This window comes from Amborella trichopoda, chromosome 1 (genome assembly GCF_054954075.1).
Source record: "Amborella trichopoda isolate Santa Cruz 75 chromosome 1, AtrichopodaSantaCruz75HAP2 v2.0, whole genome shotgun sequence".
Lineage (NCBI taxonomy): Eukaryota > Viridiplantae > Streptophyta > Magnoliopsida > Amborellales > Amborellaceae > Amborella > Amborella trichopoda.
In genome coordinates this window covers 1,735,967-1,754,911 of record NC_142336.1, presented here as the reverse complement: position 1 = coordinate 1,754,911, position 18,945 = coordinate 1,735,967, and the positions used below count along the sequence as shown (strand labels likewise).

The 18,945-nt window shown below is 34.3% G+C and overlaps 1 protein-coding gene across 44 annotated transcripts; it reads left to right on the top strand.

Moving 5' to 3' along the window:
• Positions 1–1,707: 1,707 nt before the first annotated feature.
• LOC18425224 (DNA-directed RNA polymerase I subunit rpa43) lies at positions 1,708–18,729 on the top strand. Of its 44 annotated transcripts, XM_088872430.1 has the most exons (11): positions 1,766–1,883; positions 3,748–3,819; positions 4,730–4,826; positions 7,543–7,579; positions 9,668–9,780; positions 11,075–11,229; positions 17,405–17,517; positions 17,657–17,742; positions 17,913–18,023; positions 18,111–18,287; positions 18,488–18,729. In XM_088872430.1, the coding sequence occupies exons 5-10, from the start codon at positions 9,674–9,676 to the stop codon at positions 18,247–18,249; spliced, it is 711 nt and encodes a 236-aa protein (XP_088728556.1). In that variant the 5' UTR covers positions 1,766–1,883; positions 3,748–3,819; positions 4,730–4,826; positions 7,543–7,579; positions 9,668–9,673; the 3' UTR covers positions 18,250–18,287; positions 18,488–18,729. The 44 variants fall into 44 exon arrangements, with proteins under 44 accessions (XP_088729021.1, XP_088728207.1, XP_088727578.1 ...); XM_088872895.1 differs by lacking the exon at positions 3,748–3,819 and having other exon boundaries at positions 1,708–1,883; positions 11,155–11,229; XM_088872081.1 differs by lacking the exon at positions 3,748–3,819 and having other exon boundaries at positions 1,708–1,883.
• Positions 18,730–18,945: the final 216 nt, after the last annotated feature.

Sequence of the window (18,945 nt, the reverse complement as noted above, 5' to 3'; positions counted from 1 at the left end):
AGGGTACAAATTTTTTATCATGAACCAGTGTAATGCAAATACAATCGTATCTCAAAAGATCGAACAATAGTTGCACTTAAGAGAGAGAGAGAGCAAATACAATCGTATCTCAAAAGATCGAACAATAGTTGCACTTAAGAGAGAAAGAGAGAGAGAGAGAGAGAGAGAGAGAGCTGTGAGCAACAAAATGGGTCCTCTATTGATTCTGATCCAAATAGTGATAACAAACTGGGGCAAAAAATTATGGATTGCAAGAAAAATTTGACAAACTATGTGATTACTATGAATTTACCTTAAAAAAAGCGAATTTCATAGAAGGGCCGATATGTGAAAATTTTCAGGGGAATTTGTTAAGAGGACGATTAGTAACCCATGAATTAAAGTAAAATGGAGAATTTTCAATTTATAACAATAAATTAATAAAAAGTATATATTTGGTATAAGGTAGACACAATTAATATTGACCATTAGATGTGAAATTAGATAATTACATTTATTGTATTGACCATATTCAAACTTCAGAAAAATTTTTCTTGAACTTTGTGTCATATCCAAGCTATCAGATTTTGCATCCGATGTTGTTTTAAAAAAGCTTCTAATTGATCATTTCGACCTACAAATGTATGGATATAAAAAAAGAGAAAAAAAAATTCAAGACCTAAAAACAGTGCTTGTAAGAAGTTATTTAGATGACTTATTTTCAAGTATTTATATATTTGCTTGATTTGCATAATCTTTTAAAAGATTAATTTTTGCATTTAATGGTCTAATACTCTAATGTGTATTTTTAAGCAATGGGAAAGTTCCCCTTGCACTGGAACTACCTCTTCTTGCAAATTTTAGCGGTGCACATTACTTGTATAGTATAAGATGGGTGCCTTATACAAACCTTATATAGTGTTCCATAACTGAAAAAACATGAGAAAACCCCTAGTTTTAGAACAATGAATAGATTTGTATAACAATTTTTAATTTTACATTTAGGGTTGAATGTGGTTTTTCAAGCCATTGTAAAGTCCCCCTTGCATTGGAACTACCTTTTCTTGCAAATTTTAGATGTGTGTGTTACTTGTACAGTATAAGAACAAGATGGTGTTTGATAACAGAGAAAACATGGGAAAGCCCCTAGTTTGAGAATAGTGTCGTGTGTTTAATTTATGAAACGTAGTATTATGGACGTGGAGGTATCTCCTTTTTATAGCACTTTTGTGTTTGATAACCGGAAATGTTACAATATATCAATTGGAAGTTCTTTATCCCCATAAGGAGGATACCACCACTTTCGACCATCCCTATATGCAAGTAGTAGTTTTGGTACTTGTAATCATGCGACCATGTCATGAAGAAATCTTTAATGATTGGTTAGAAATCTTTTAGACATTAATATAGGAAAATTGTTTCATGTCGGCAGGATGGCATTTATAATAGCCTAGAAAGCGTAAAGCATCAATCTTAAAGATGGATGCAAGTAGGTGTTTTATTTAAAAACAATAGAAATTAACAGTCCAAATATTTTCTTATTAAAATTATTATTTCTAGTTTTTAATTTTTTTTTTTTTTTTTTTTCATATTCATGATATCCCTGTTAGAGATTACTTGTCTTTAAAAATTATGTCTTAAATCAAAAGGCATGCATTCTACATATGCGGGGCCGCATAGAAACAGGGTCTTTATAATACAATATTTATTGATTCTAGACATTAATATATCGAACTTCAGGAGTCCAGAAAACTCCGGATTCCAGGTACCAAACGCGCCCTAAAACTCAGAAAGTCGGAACTCCTATACTTCCTCCATCACTGTTACCCTAAAAAGAAAAGTTGCCGCCTCTCACGCAAGCTCGACCCTCGCGTTCCTTCATCTTCCCCACTCATAAAAATACGGTGAGTTTTTTTATTTTTATTTTTTGTATATTGTTAAACTCTCATAACCCCCAAATTTACAAAAAAGATTTTTTTTTTTTTTTTGGTTAAACTCAGAGAAAATTAATCCAAAATCTACAGAGAGAATTTATATTTATTTTTCGTATTTTTTTTCTTTCTTTCCTGGGGATGCTCAAACAAGAAAACTCCCAAATGCGCAGCAAGAGTATGTCTTTATTTTTTAGGTTCATTGCTGTGTTTTTGCCCCTCCTGGTTACATGGTTTGTTTATTTTTTTCTTGCTGGTTATATGATTTTATTTATTTTTTCTTGCTGGTTTTTTTCTGTGTAGGATGAATGGTTTTTAGCCGGTTTTTTGGGGTATTAACCCTGGTTCATTGCTGCATTTTTTTGTTGTTGGTTCTATATATATATATATATATATATATATATATATATATATATATATATATATATATTTTTTTTTTTTTTCCCTTGCTGGTTATATGAGTTTATGTTCTTTTCTTGCTGATTATATTTATTTCGTTTTTTCTTGCTTCGTATATAAGTATCGATGAGTTTCAACATATGCATCAAATTGCTTTAAACTTGGACTGGGTACTGAATTGGCCTTCTTCCATTGATTTTTTTTGTTTGTGTTTGAAATCCATTGTTGTTCCCACTTAATGTCGCCCAATTTATACAAATATCTGTTATACTTTTATTGAAATGCAAGAATGGGAGGTTTTTATCTTCATTTTGGAGGGTTTAATTGAGCATTTTTTAGTAGAATTCTCAAACTTCGGGCATTTAAAAAGAATCCATAGTGCGGACTGCAACTTGATTTTGAGATTTATTTTCACTTGATAGCACTTAATTCGGAGTATTTGCTGCAGGGAGTTTGTGGATGGATACTTTAGATTTTTGTTATGCATTTGTGCTGGGTCAATATGGATTTTTTTCTTTCCTTATCTCTTTTTCTCTTTATATACTGTCCATTCTTGCTTTCATGAGTTTCTCTATTTCTTGTGATGAGTTATTTATTTTTATGCCCTTTGTAATTTTATGTTCATGGATTGTTTTTTTCGTTGGATGACGCTAATCTTTTCTGATAAAAAAAATAGCTATAGCTCGTTTTTTCTTTTGTTGTGACTTGTAGTGTTTTCTCTGTTCCTAAATTTGTGAAATTACATACTATATTCTTTAAGCCATTATGCGGTTTTATCAAATTTTTTGAAGAAAATTCTTCAAGAACCGATATAGCTCAAAATCTGGTAAAGTAAATTGTGCATGGGATTTAGAAGTTGAAATTGAGATGTGTACCTACCTACGAGTTTAATGGTTATTTTTATGACATTCGTTTCTTCAAAAGAAATTGGATTTGTCATTACAATAGATGGTTTAATTATTGTATGCCCGGTATTCCTTTTATACCATTACTTGTGTCTTCTCATTATGCTCTCTTCTAGTTTCTTTGCCTAAGTATGCTTGTACCTAACTCCGCCTTGATTGGCCCCATGCTGGTCGTGCTGGTCCCAAGCCTTGGTAAAAGAGGAGGGTTGTGTTAGGTAGGCAACTAGTGTAAAACTTTGCCTTGTCCTTTCATGAATTCTGAACCTAGTGGCGGAACAGGATTTGTGTAGCCAACCCCAAATAGTTGGGATAAGGCTCAAATGAATCTTGCTGGTATCTTTGATTTTTGCTTTTCTTTGTATTAGCAGAGTGAACAAGATACTTGATTTGGAGAACTTGTCTGGGAATTTATTATAAGGATTAAAAAGTTCAATTTTATTTGGTGATTAATTGTGTTAGAATTGAAGCTGCTAGGCTAATTCTGTGTTTATATATGAACTTTGATAAGTTTTTGCATGCATGTTTTGTGATAGGAAAAAGTTTATATAAGGATGCTACCTTATAATGTAGAACTACGGACGCCCGTCAAAAATCTATCGAAAAAGGTAGTTTTAATGTTGAAAAACCCTTTGATTGGTCATCTTGACATCGATATGTATGACTATGAAAAATAAAAAGATTTTAAGTCTCAGAAATATTGCATTTTACAATATATTATCTACACCGTCTATTTTCAAGATTTTCATAGGTTTATAGATCTACTTGATTTTAACCATTTTTTAAATTTAAAATTTTATAATTAGATATAAAAATAGATTTTGAGATAATCCTAAGAACATTTTACATCAAAATATATACCATGATTAAATTTTGAAGGGCACCTTACCTCTACACCATGATTAAATTTTTGTGGACTTGCATCCCTGGTCTTTCTGGTTCTTTTTTTGTTGGTTTATTTATCCATGTTATCTTTTTTGTTATTTTTATCTTTTCGTAATTAATGAATATTAAGGCTTGAATAGTACTCAGCATACCCAAGTCCTGGTTCAACTTGGCTCAATCTTCACGTGAGTCATACTATCTTGAATAACAATGTTGTCTTGAGTTTGTTTTCTGGTTACAACACTTGAATATCATTAGGTTGGATATTATGCATGGGTTGTATATGGTAAGTCAGCTCATGGCGAGTTCTATCTTGTTGTTTGTATGTGTATCCTCTATTTGTCATGGACTTCTCATGTATTCCATCTCATTGCAATATCTCGTAGTATGTACGAAACTAGTTGAAGTGGTTTTCCTGACAATTGGGAGTGGTCAATTCGTTTGTGTTTATAGTTGAATCCACATTGGTTTTACAAAAGAGTTAGAAACAGCTATTTTTTGTAGAATGGCAAAATAGCATGTTGTGAATCAATAGAGTTTAAATTAAAAGGCTCCTATCAAGATAATGCTTGCTATCGAAACTTCTATTTTTGGATTTTTGTGATCTCATAGTTCTCCTTGATTTTGTTAAAGCATAAAGTTAGCCTTTCTGAAATGTGCCGATTTGGTGGTATGGCCTCGTCTTCCTTTTTGGGATCTTAGGAGGGAGAGAAACCAAGTCTCTTTGGTGGTATGGCCTCTTCTTCCTTCTTGTTTTTCTGAAATTTTTGATGTTTCATGATTTTTTTGACTTCTTGTGAGTTTTTTGTTGGTTCATGTTTGGTAGATGATGTTATAGTCTAAATCTTTCTGAGATGGGTTTTTCTATTTGATTTGATTGTTGAGCCTTGTTAAATTGAAATATTTCTTGTTTGATGGGTAATTTATAGGCATCATGGCTTTTGTTTGCCTAGATCTTGACTGAATGTGCAAACTGTTCTGTTTGGTCCTCATGGCACCAAATCTTGATCAAATTTGTTACCATGGAAACTGAAGTTTCTGGTCCTTGTGGTGAAGTGAATTTTTTGAATAGCGTTTTGGTTTGGTTGAATTGCGTTGAGCCTTGAATTTTACTTTCCTTTTAATTTGAATTAGGAAGGATAAAATAATGTGTATAACTAAAATGGACCAGTTATGTATTTTGAATGCAGGATAGGCTCTTAGTATGGATCTATCTAATCTATATGATATCTATGTTAGATATTATGTTGCATATGTAGCAGCCTTGTGTTGTGCCTGGTACTACCATATCTACTTGATATCTAGTTCACACATGTTATTTTATTGGTGCTGCATTTGTTTCATATTTATTGGAATCCCATGTGAACAATTGCTTTAATTTATTATGTATGGATACAGATGCCTTTCTAGGTGGTGTACTAGTGTGATAGCAATTTCTTTGTTTATGTATTTCATATGACATTTCTTGTGGCAACCTTTTGATATGGATATATTTTTATCGTTTCTGGTTATGTAGTTATAAGAACTAATTTCAATCTCAATCGTATATTAATAAGAAATGCATTAGATGGGACAAGAAATAAAATCTTATTCAAAATATGCATTTTCACATCAAATCTATGAAATGCATAATGTACAGTTAAAATAGGCAGTTTCCAACTTTCTCAATACCAAACAGGTGAAACCAGCACCACAGTTCATCAAACAAGGCTCCCATCTTTCAGGCTACCAATTTTCACTTCCCTCCCATAATCCAGGAAGTCAGCAGCTAGGATTCTCTTAGGGTGTGTTTGATAGCAGGACGTTGCTTCCCAGAACTTGGAAGTTACCTGTTACTGTAGATGTTCCGTGTTTGATAAAAGTGAGTAGGTTAAAGTGGTAACTTACCCATTACAGTAGAACTTCCCCCATTTACGCTTAAAAAAAGTTCCGTTGATTTATACGGAACTTAAATTGAAAACTTCAAAGGGGACGTTCCTGCGTGAAGACCCTTCGCTGAAATGAGGGTTTTACGTTTTACCTTGGCTCTCTCTTTCTGCTCTGGACTCTAGTGCTCCACCCTCCACCTTCAAGATCAAGATTCTCTCTTTCAAAATTTCAGGTACACACTCTCTCTCTCTCTCTTTCTATCCCACCCTATGGCCCCAAGCATGATGCCCTCTCTCTCTTCCTAAGTCCTGTAGCTCTGCCCTAAATTTGGGGGTTTTCATAAAACAACAACCCTATAACACCGAATAAGGGCAAAACATATGTACTGATATTTTATGAATCATTCTCTTTGATTGTTGCTTATCTATTAATTCGGTGTATTATTTCCAGAGTGCTAGGATTTTTTTTTGGATACTCTTCTTTTGTGATGTTTCATGAATTTTTTTGTTTTGACTATTTATTTGAAAATTGAAAGGATGAAATTGATAAGATCTCAAGGATGAAATTGATTGATATTTCAGAATTGGGTTTTCCTGTTTTGATATTTCAAGGTTTTCAAGATGAAATTTTTCTTCATCTTTCTCTGTCTTTCCCCTGGATCTCCTTTTGAGCTCTGATCCTTGCTATTGAGCTCTGATTCTGTGTTCTTCATCTTTCTCGAGGTATTTGCTTGTCACATTTATAACTGTATATATTCCCTATCTACCATAGAGCAGGCTAGTCCCGTGTGAAGTTTTGATTGTTTCTTCAGCCATTTTATCCTTACTCGAATGCTTTCTTCACGATTTTAATTGACCCCCCTCCTCTCTCTATATATATCAGAGGTTTGTTCTCTCTCTATTCATTCTGATATGCTTTTGGCGATCCATGGTGTCTTTTGGTTTTACGTATGTTAGGGTTTTCTCATGATTGATGGTGCCTCGGGGCTTCTAGACTGAACCTTGTGCTCATTGTTATCTTTGGGCAAACTATTGGGTTTTATTTGACTTTGTGATGACTATGGTTGTATGTGGCTTAGTCAAGGTTCGCATGTGATGAACTTACGGGTTTATGAGGGTAATCCATTTAGGAATTTTCTGAATAATTGGTTTGGAATTTATTTTTGTTTTGATCTTCGGGTTTATTTTAGAGACCGAAAAGCATTGGTGGATTTTTAATATAAAAATTAAAGGATCTTGTTATGATTGAATGGGGTTTGAGAAAGGACTGGGTTTGATATTTGCAATAGAGGAGACTAAGCTTGAAGGAGCATTTCCTTCTAATTTAATTTTGATGATACGTTTCATTTTAACAGATTCTTGTTGTTACAACGAGTGTAAGTTTGTGTATAGACTTGTCAGTTGTGGTGCACAACATATTTTCTCTTTCTGCTTCTCTTTGTCTTTTGTTGTTTGTGTTTCATGTCAGAGGGATATTTTGTGTAGAATTATTACTTGAAACATGCCTTTTCTTATAATTTGTTTTTATGTTGTTGTTCTCTTGAGAATTGCTTCAGCTCTCTCTCTCTCTCTCTGTAGGGTTTCTGGTGGTTTTTCTCCACATCTAGGATATTTTGTGAGTATATGGCCTAGTTTTATGCTCCTTCAAAGTTCTATTAAAATAAAGCTGCTCTACTTTGATCAATATTGGTACGACCTTAGAAATGCAGTTTTGGGGCAGGGAGAAATAATGGTCTTAGGAAAGTAGAATATTGGTCTTTAATCTTCGAGGGATCAAAAAGCAGTAGTTGCTTCTTTGTGTGAAATAATAGAGAGTGTGTAGTGTGTAGTGTGCTGGTTGCTTCTTTCAAGCTTTCACGGACACAGAGAAAAACCTATTTCATATGATGAGACACTGATCCAAGTAAAACTATATAGAAATCAAGTAAACATGCTTTCTTCTTTAAGAAACTACTCTTGTTAAGAGAAGAATAGCATGACTTTGAAAAGCCTGAATATTGTTAACCTCCCAAAACAAATAAAATCACTATAAAAGTTATGGAATAATCTGATTCATTAAAGGGGAAAAACAGAAAGATGGAAGAATTCTTAAATATGCCTTACCAAGTGAGGCTACTAAATCAGGCATAGACCATTGGAGATGGTAACGACTCTAGAGTTCCATAATCTATAGAAGTGAATGCTTTTGGTTTATGTCAACCAATATATGTTGTCATAATTCTTTAGTGCAGTACTGCAATATTATCTATGTTCTATTCCAATTTTGCAATAGTAGTTCAAATTCTTCCGTGCAATGCTGCCATATTATCAGTGCTTCATTCACATTTGCAATATTTATTTTAGGGTGAAGTAGACCTACTAATATATAGTTTCGGTTATCTCTAGGCTTCATTGTGATGGTAATGCTAGAACTTCATGCTATAAAGAGTAGTGTTTCTAGTCAAACGAATATTATTAAAGCTTCACTGAATGCCTACTTAGAGTAGTGGAACAAACAACAATGTTGTTTTATTGTTGAATGAAATATATTTTTTAGGTTGGGATATGGATGCATCAGTGGTGAATGTATGTCTAAGTAGTGTTCGAGCTTTTACAGGTTATTGTTGAATGGCCTGGTTTCTTATTGCTTGCATATGGATGCATTAATTGTGCATGTGTGTTTGTAAGTTGTGCTGAAGCTATTATAGCACAGTTCAATAGAATACATGAAAGCAAATCCATAATTGCCATGACTGGCGATTGATATGAGTGTGCATGTGTGTGTGAGAAATACCACGAGAGTTTATATTCGGTTTAAGAAGAAAGTCATCGACTACCTACTTATGAGATTGAAACACCTATTCCACTTTATAATTGTAAAAAGACTCAACAAATTGTATACCCACAATAGTCAAGAAAATATATTGATTACTATAGTGATTTAGTACACAATATTGAATTGAGGTTGTGCTTTTTTGAGGTGCAATGGAGTTTATCATGCAACATCTACTTCAATTGTTCTACAAATATATATCTCTCTAGGACGCTTCTCTCACTTATCAATAAAACTTTCTTTCTCTCTCTCTCTCTCAATCCAACGCACTTTACTTTCAATTGATATTTTATCTCAAAAAGATAAAATTCTAAAAATTAATAAAAAAATAATTATATCTAGGTCTCAATTTTAACATTTTACATCTTGCCTATTATTTCTATAGCTAATCCAATACATATACCCAGAACTTCCTAGTCTTTCAGCATGTTATCAAACACAAGTACTTAGAACTTACTTAACATTCCAGGAGGTTATTAAACGCAAAAACCAAGAACTTCTTTAACTTCCCAGGAGGTTATCAAACACAGAAACGAGGAACTTCTTACAATAACTTCTATCTTCCCAGCAAGGAGGAACTTCCAATTTACAGTTCTTGAACTTGCTTTCAGTTATCAAATAGGCCCTTAGGGAAGCTACAAACAAAGTTATCAAACATAACTTTAGTTATAATCACTTTATACTCGCTACAAGCAATGAACTTCGACCTTTTAAAACCAAACTTCTCTCTCTATAAATTTCATGACTTGAGAACCCAAATCTTTGAGAAAAACCCTAGAAGCTCGTACCATGATTAGGGATCCCACCAATGATTTATTCCACCTATGATTTATTCATCACTCCATAAGATATTTGAGATGCTTAACATTGAAGAAGCTGTGTTTTTTAAAGGTTTTAATGGAGGGATTGAAGATTTCGAAGGTGGATTTGACTACTTATTTGCCCCCTTCTTCATCTAATGTACAAAAAGGGCTTTTGCACCAGCTGAGCTCCATATTGTTAAGGTATTTTGTCTTCTTTTTCTGTATTTTTTTTTTGCTTTTGGTTGTGGTTGCAAACTTAAATGACGATTTATGATTGTGTTGATTTTTAAGGCATTTTTTGTGATTTATCTCTTTTATATGTGTTTTCTACTTGAACATTGCAATTTCTGATAAAATGTGATCAAAATTAGCATGTTATGTCTTAGTAGAATATTGGTGGTACAAATTAATACTCTTTTTGAATTCAATTATTGATAGAAACAAAGCACTACAAAGGATAAAGAATTTGATTCCTTCCATCTAATTTTGGTGAAAGGTGGAAAAGAAATGAAAATAACAGTACATGAAATAAAAAGCTGTTTATTTTGTAAAAATTTGAGAATATATATGTGTGTGTGTGTAGGTACTCACACTGTGGAGTAATTTATCAGTGTATCGAACAATTTTTGGACACATATAGACCTTTGTTTTGTATATGGAGCTTTTATTAGTAAGGGCATTTTTGGTAATTAGGATGAGTGTAACATCATCTACATTGGGGTGAGACATCACCCCCATGTGAATGACATCCCACCCCTCCTAATGACAAAAAATACCCTTATTAAAAAAATGCTCCATGTACAAAACAAGGTTATAGAAGTGTCTAAAATTATTGAGTACAATAATAAATTATTCCATAGTGTGAGCACCCTAACATAACTAACATAACTCATATGTATATATATATATATATATATATATATATATATATATATATATATATATATATATATATATATATATATGTAGAATTACATATGCGTCTCAAAAATCCATCAGAAAATGTTTTAATGTTGACAAACCCTCTAATTGATCATATTGACATCGAGATGTATGAATATGGGGAAAAAAAAGATTTTGAGTCCAAAAAGTAGTGCATCTTGCAACAGATTATCTAGACCGTCCATTTTCAAGATTTTCATATGTTTATAGATATACTTGATTTTATCATTTTTGTAGTTGTAAAATTTTATAATTAGATTTGAAAATAGATTTTAAGATAATCCTAATACTTCTTTACACCAACCTTACATGTTATGATAAAATTTGGAGGTGCACCACCTTAATTGGATTGTTTAAGGTTGCAACCTTATCGAAACCGCACCATATATATATATAAGCTCACATGAACTCTTAAATTTTCATAATTTTGCTAAAAAAAAGTGTGTTCATTTAGGTATTTTGGAATGATCTATTGCGTCTCATTCATGATGAAGAAAAAAGAAAGTAGTGTTTATTTTCTTGAAGGGATTCATCTATTGTTTCTTATTTTCAGGTTTAATGAAAAATTTGATGGAGTAGTATTGTCCTTTCATGACTTGAAAATAAAGGATAAAAAGGCCGTGGTTCTTTCAGGGCTGTCTCCATATTTTGGTGTGAAATTGAAAGCAAAACTGTTACTTTTCTCCCCAAAGCCAGGAATGCTTCTAGGTAACTTTTATGATTCTTAATTTACACTATGTAGAAGTGCTTCATGTGTTTATGGGTTGAGATGCTTCCATCTTTGGCATATCTTGCCATTGTATGATTTTCGTGCATGGAGTTAAGTACATTTCTTTATTAGGGAAGTGCCATGCTAGGCCTGGTTTTCATTGATTTATCAAAGAAAATTACTAATCTGTTGTCTTTCCTATTGCAAAAGAAATAATGATATGTATGTGTTTGTAGTTATGTTACATACGTCGAAGCAAACGAAAACTCATGAGGATGATTAGAAAGTACAATTTTTTTATGGATGGTGATCAATGTTGAATTAACTTAAATGAATCTATGACATTGAATGATTCTATCTAGTTGTTTAAAACCAGGACTCTTTAGGTTCCTGAACCCGAGTCAGGAAACTTGGACTTGCCCAAGTCTATCAAGGACTCTAGCAGTTCCCATGGTTTTGGTTTCAGATTCCGTAACCTGCGGATTCGGAGTAATTTGGGCAAATCTGAGATCGACTCCCCGAGTTTTTTATTGACTGGTGCTATCATGTGGATATGATCACTTATCGAAAGTAAAAAAAAGATTTGATCTTTGATTAGAGATTAATTTGGTTTCTTTTGTGATAATCCGTCGCATGAAAGCAAATGGGCTTCTTGTTTTCCTCTAGATGCTAGTGCATTATCATCTCTCTTTGTTGACCAAGTAGACCCAATTGCTGCTTAGGTACCCCCTTAGGTTTTGGGGGTCATGAAAAGACTTTATGGATAGCTGCTTTGTTCTTTCTTTTCCATACTTTTCGCAGAGCTACCTTGATGCTTCAAATGGGGCTGGGTGTGGCGGTCGAGAGTTGAGACATTTCGACACCTAAACACTTGCATAGACACAGCCTCGACACGGTAATTGTACATGTCGGGTTATTGTGATGATGTACGTGTTTACACTTTTTATAAAAGTACCCTCACTTATTGTTACACATAAAGCCTCCTGTCCAAGTGGTGGACATGCTTCTCTTAAATTAAAAGTAGCTCCCTTTTTAAAGTACTTATAATGTGTTTTAAAAGTTGTACGTTGCATAAAATGCCAGCTTGGGATTGGAACCTTGGACGTGTTGCACTTGCAAAGGGATTGCAAGTGCTACCACCACGCCATGCTAACACTTGTGCACACAATTTCATTAGTTATATGATATAATATAGGAAAAAAAAAGGCTTTAATTGAAAGTTTTAATAAAAGTTATAGTATAAACATAGTTATTCACTAGGAAATGAATATATATATATATATATATATATGGAAAAAGCTGGGATTAGCCCACTAGCTCATATGAACATATGAGCCCAACGACCCAGATTCTGGAAAAAGCTTGGATTAGCCCACAAGCTCATATGAACATATGAGCCCAACGGCCCAGATTGAATCTGGGCTGATCTGACGAACGGATGTTTGTTAGTGCTTGAATTTTATTTATTTTTCTACAAATCCAAATTACTTGAAATTTTAGGTGTGTGTTCTTCTCATCAAGGCGCACTTAATAAAAATATAAAAAAAAGTTATTCGTGAAAAAAAAAAGACCAAACTACCCCTCAAAACTTTTCCGGAGCATTTTGGTCAATTTATTTCATGTAAAATATTTTTTTGATATTTTTCGAAGATTCACCTATTTTTGATAAATACATGCCTAAAATTTCAAGTGATTTGGATTTGTAGAAAAATAAAATAAAATTCAAACACTACAAGACATCCGTGATCGTCAAATCGGCTCAGATTCAATCTGGGCTGTTGGGCTCATATGTTCATATGAGCTAGTGGGCTACTCCCATATTTTTCCTATATATATATATATATATATATATAGGAAAAGTCTTAAAAATGCGTATTGCCTAAAACCCCCAATGGGGGCTATGGCGGTCCAAGTTATTTTTTGCATCAATTTTGCATGAAAAAAATCTCGTCACGGGTGTTTAATCCATGCCGTATGATTTTTCAAACGGCACTGTGCCTATGGGTGAAAATACTGTTTATTTTCGCCCATAGGCTAATATATATATATATATATTTATTTATTTATACAAGAAACTAAATAGAAAAGAGAAAAAACTAAAGAATAGATGGATATAAACTTTTGTATACAGAAAAGGATAATATTAGAAATGGCGTGGGCAAAATAATAGACAAAGATTTAAAAGATAAATTAGTTAATGTCAAAATAGTAGGTGATAAGCTCTTAGTACTTGAACTTGTATTAGGGGAAGAGATAATTAACATAATTAGTACTTATCCACCACAAGTAGGATTAGATGGTAGAATTAAGAGATAATTTTGGGAGGACATAAAATAGTCCAAGACATACCAAATGGAGAGGGGGCCTTTTTAGGAGGGGATTTAAATGGTCATGTAGGGAAGGATAGTAGACGATATAAAAGAGTACATAAGGGATATCGGTTTGGGGAAAGAGATGAGATGGGTGAGGCTATTCTAGATTTTGCTTTGGGCTACGACCTAGCAATAGCAAACATTTAGTTTAAAAAGCTAGATGAATATTTAATAACCTATAAAAGTGTATCACATAAAAGTCAGATAGATCTCTTCTTAGTTAAGAAGGTAGATCGACCATCATGTAAAGACTGCAAGGTTATCTTAGGAGAGAGTTTGACTACCCAACATAGGCTTGTGAGTATGGATTTCTCCATAAAGACATGGAAGAGAAGGGGTGAAAGTAATGGGGGTCCTAGAACTAGGTGGTGGAATATAAAAAGTGAGAAAATATATTTATTTAAGGATAAAGTAATTGAAGAGAGAAAATGGAACTTTGAACATGATGTCAGTGTAATATGGAATGAGATGGCTTATTGTATCAAGAAAGTGGCAAAAGAAGTTTTAGAAGAGTCTAAAGAGAAAAAAAAACTTTGATAAAGAAACTTGGTGGTAGAGTGATGAGGTTCAAAAGGCTATAAGCGAAAAACGATCATGTTATAAAACTTGGCAGTGTGATAGAAATGATCAAAACTTACAAGAATATAAAAATGCTAAGAAAAATGATAAACAAATAGTAAGTAAAGTTAAATTTAAGGCATATGATAATCTATGCAATAAACTAGGAACAAGAGAAGGTGAAAAAGATGTTTTTTTTTTTTTTATAATGTTAACATTGTATTGCTATAAAGAGAAAGAATACAACTGTTAGAGGGTAAAGAGGACCGAGAAAACCCACGGGACAGGTGTCTCGCTAAAAAAATTGGTCCCGAGACCCTATACAAAAAATTGGCCTTGTCACTTTCTTGATTAGAAAAAATAGTGTAACAAAAAATGGGGCTTATAAGTACGCCCGATTACAAGGTGAAAAGACAGGCTGACTTCAGTCCTAGAAGCCGTCTGTGGTCCAGATCAAAAAAGGAGATGGTCCGGTCGGGGTCTTCCACACGTGCTCGTGCTCCGTCTTTAGCAAGCAGATTGGCGAGCTCGTTCGACGTCCGCCAGATATGCTTCCGTAAGACGTTCATATCCCTGCAAATGTGGTAAATTTCATAAACAAATCCTGGAGAGGTACCAAGGGGGAGAAGTAATGCCTGCCGCCCAAGAGATGACATTTTGAGCATCTCCTTCCACCATCAAGATTTGGCCTCATGAAGGGTTAAAGCTTTTGAGGCCCATAAGAAGTGCCAAAGCTTCTGCTAATTGGGAGTCTCCATGTCCAACATATTTCGAATAAGTTGGAAGGATATTGCAGTTGTGATCACGAAAGACCCCTCGGGCACCTGATGGGCTTGGGTTGCCCAACGAACAACCATCAAAGTTCAGTTTCATAGTATTTTCAAGAGGGGGCTGCCAATTGTGAGGTCTTTGGTTTTTGTGAGGTTGTAGGTGAATGATATTCTCCCACTGACTGAGAAAGATATTAGTGGGGATCCCAGCGAATTCCCTTTGGGTAGAAGCCCAAAAAGTTACTAGAGAAGTAACCTTATGGAAGAGCACTATAGTAAATTAGCAAAAATAAGAGAGAGAAAATGTAAGGATCTACTAAATTAAATGCATTATGAGTGTGGATCAAAGGGTCTTCGTGATAGATGACTATGTCAACAAAATGTGGAGAGTTTATTTTAAAAAAGTCTTAAATGACAAACACAATGGGAACATAGCGGTAAAAGGAACTAGTGGTACAAATGAGAGTGGAGGTCATAGATACATTTGTAGGATTAGGATATCAGAAGTGAAATAAGCTTTGAAAAGGATGAAGATAGAAAAGGCTTTAAGACCAAATGGTATCCCGATAGAGGTTTGTAAGTGCATGGGGCAGATTGACATTGATGGGCTGACGAAGATGTTCAACAAGATGTTGAGAACAAAAAAAATGCCAGATGAATGGAGGAAAAGTATTATGGTACCTATTTACAATAATAAAGGAGACATACAAAATTGTGTGAACTATCCAGGGACCAAGCTTGTGAGCCATGCTATGAAGTTCTGTGAGAGGGTGATTGAGCAACAATTAAGGAATGAAACGAGTGTATCTTAAAATCAATTTGGTTTTATGCCAAGAAGGTCAACAACTGAGGCTATTTTCCTACTTGGGCAACTGATTGAGAAGTTTAGGGTAAAGGGAAAAGACCTTCACATGGTCAATAAATGATTAAAAGAAAGCTTATGATAGAGTACCTCGAGACTTGATTTGGCAGGTGTTGGAAAAGAAAGGGGTTTCCAGACACTACATCGACTTAGTGAGAGATATGTACACTAACTAGTGACAAACAACTAGTGGAACGATGAGTGAGTTTTCAGTGACAATAGGTCTACATCAAGGGTCAGCATTAAGTCGTACCTCTTTGTCTTAGTTTTGGATGACTTAACTAGGCACCTACAAGATGAGGTACCCTGGTACATGTTGTTCGTAGATGACATAGTTTTGATCGATAAGGCCGAATTGGCGTCAACACAAAGTTAGAACTTTGGAGGGATGCTCTAGAATCCAGAGGTTTTAAAATTAGCCGGACTAAGACCTAGTATATGACTGCAATTTTAGTAATAATAGGAGTAGAGACGAGGAAGGACTTAAGATTGACGACCAAGATGTACAAAAAGACCGCACTTTTGATATCTTGGGTCAATACTCTAGGAGCATGGGGAGAGTGAGGAAGATGTCACACATATAATTAGAGCTGGGTGGATGAAGTGAAGATGTGCAACTAGAATTTTATGTGTTTGCCACCTACCAATTAAGCTGAAGGGCAAGTTCTATAGGATAACTGTGAGACCTTCTTTGCTCTCTGGGGCTTAATGTTGGGCGGACAAAAAATAAAATTATACGCACAGAATGAGTGTAGCGGAGATGAGAATGCTGAGATCGATGAGTGGTAAGACAAGAAGGGATATAATTTGAAATGAGTCCATTTGGGAGAATTAAATGTGGCACCAATAGGCGATAAGATGCAAGGGAGTAGACTTAGCTGGGCTGGACATGTGTGGTGCGGACCAAGTATAATACCTATTAGGAGGTGCAAGTTAGTTCAAGTGGAAGGACTTAAAAAGGCAAGGGATAGGCCCAAAAGGATGTGGTTGGAAGTGGTTCGAAAGGATATTGGGACTTATGCCATCACTGAGGGTATAACCTTTAATAGAGTTAGGATTCGTATAGCCGACTCCAATTAATTGGGAAAAGGCTATGATGATATATATATATATATATATATATATATATATATATATATATATATATATATATATATATAGAGAGAGAGAGAGAGAGAGAGAGAGAGAGAGAGTTGTACGGGCTTGTTTGGGCCTATTAGGTTTTTAGACCAAAGCACTAGACATGCAAGACACGTAATAGACACAACACCCGTATCTGTTCATGTAACATTGACTCTCTTTGTTCATTGGTCTCTGTTTTTCTTTTGTACTATATACTTTTCACTTTTGTTTTTTCTGTTTATTGTGATTTTTGCAAAAGGAAAAATGAAATGGTTTTACACCTGGATGTATCCATTGTTGTTGGAACTGTATTAGTTCCTTCCCATGATTTTTTATATGATTATACTACACTAGGACCACCATTTATTGTGATATTTACAGAAGAATGCTGGGAATTTGAACTTTTTAGGAGGTTTAAATGTGGACTCATGAAATAAAGGACTGTATGCTTGATTGATGCTCATGTATCTCTCTCACGGTTGAATTCCAGAAGGAACGGTAAATAAGCTTGGAAAAGACTACATTGGTGTCATTGTCCTTGGGATTTTCAATGCAGCCATTGCCATCACAGACATTCGTGAAGAATTCCATTATGAAAAAGATGTATGTACTTTGTGATGACAAAATTTCAAAATGTTGAGCTATTTAGGCAGTATAGGCCATATTTTTTTACTCGCTTCTTACTTGTTCAGGGATTGATATGTTTCCCATGTGTTCTTGCACATTTATGTTGTTTTGACAGGAAGATGGTGAGCCAATTTGGGTCAGTACAGATCATGGGGACCATGTTATTAGAACTGGAACAGTGTTACGTTTCTTGGTTGAGAGGTAAGATTGTTTTGTTCGTGGTCATGTTTGCCTCGAATAATTTGGATGTTATTCACATGAATGTCGTTAGCTATTCAATTTTCCTAATATGTACATGAATACCATACATGCACACAAGTATACTTTGCATTGCCAGCCACTTGTATTAAAAAATGGGTTGTACTGTGCAGTGTGACCGAGGATATATTCATAGAAATTTCTGGGTCCCTGAAGCCATCTAAGACAGGATGTGTTCGTTGGTTATCTTCTCATGAAGTAGAAAGTGCCTCGATTCCACGAAGGTTTTGAGAATGTTTACACAATAATAATATTTGCATAAGGAAGTCTAATGTCTTCTTATCTCATGCTGATACCTGTCAGTGTTTCAGGAGTCACAAGAAACATAAGTCTAATGAGAGAAAGCCCAAAGATCATGATTCCATGCAAGAGGATACAAGAGAAGATTCAAACTCCCATAAAATGGGAAAAGCAAAGAGAAAACGGTTGTCTGAAAATGTTGAAAGTTGAAAGTTGAAAGTTGAAAGTTTTGGGATTCCACCAAAGTTGTAAGTTTCTCCTGCATCAAGTGCGAGTAACCTTTAATTTAAAATTGGTTTTGTACCATATTTGTCGTAGGATGATTTTTTTTCCATAGCATTACTTTTAAAGAGAGTATAAATTCATACACTGATGAATGTCTTCACAAATTATTTGACTTAGTTGAGAGGCTTGAAATATTATACAACAATTCTTATCTCTATTTCAGATAAGTGGCCTGTGTTAGGCCTTTGGAGTCAATGTCTGGTTTTAAATGCCATCTGGGAATCAGACATGGTGGCCTAAGGAAATCAGATTTGTATTCAGATCTGAGCATGAAGAAGTGAAAGTGGGAGAACAAATGCTAGGAGATTGGGTGAAAACAAGTAAGATATCCCAATGCAGAGAGAGAAATTACCTGGTAACTGAACAAGAGACACCATTAATGAAAATCATTGAGATTCTTGTTCCCTTGATCCTGATCGGTGATATAGATTCGGCGAATCTGAACAAACAATCATAAAAAAAAAAAAAAAAATAGAGAATGAAGGAAAAATCTTTTTGGTGCTTTGATAATTTAAGATATTAAAAAAAAAAGAAAAAGATTTAAACATGGATCTAGGTCATTCCTTGTGTAAATTACATGGGCCAACTCGGATTCATTTAATCAGGCCAATCATTCTCACG

Coding starts and splice junctions, on each gene's coding strand:
- LOC18425224 (XM_088871452.1), top strand. CDS start 9,674: ATGGAGGGATTGAAGATTTCGAAGGTGGATTTGACTACTTATTTGCCC. Junction 17,518..17,656: donor AATTCCATTATGAAAAAGAT/GTATGTACTTTG, acceptor TTGTTTTGACAG/GAAGATGGTGAGCCAATTTG. Junction 17,743..17,912: donor TTACGTTTCTTGGTTGAGAG/GTAAGATTGTTT, acceptor TGTACTGTGCAG/TGTGACCGAGGATATATTCA.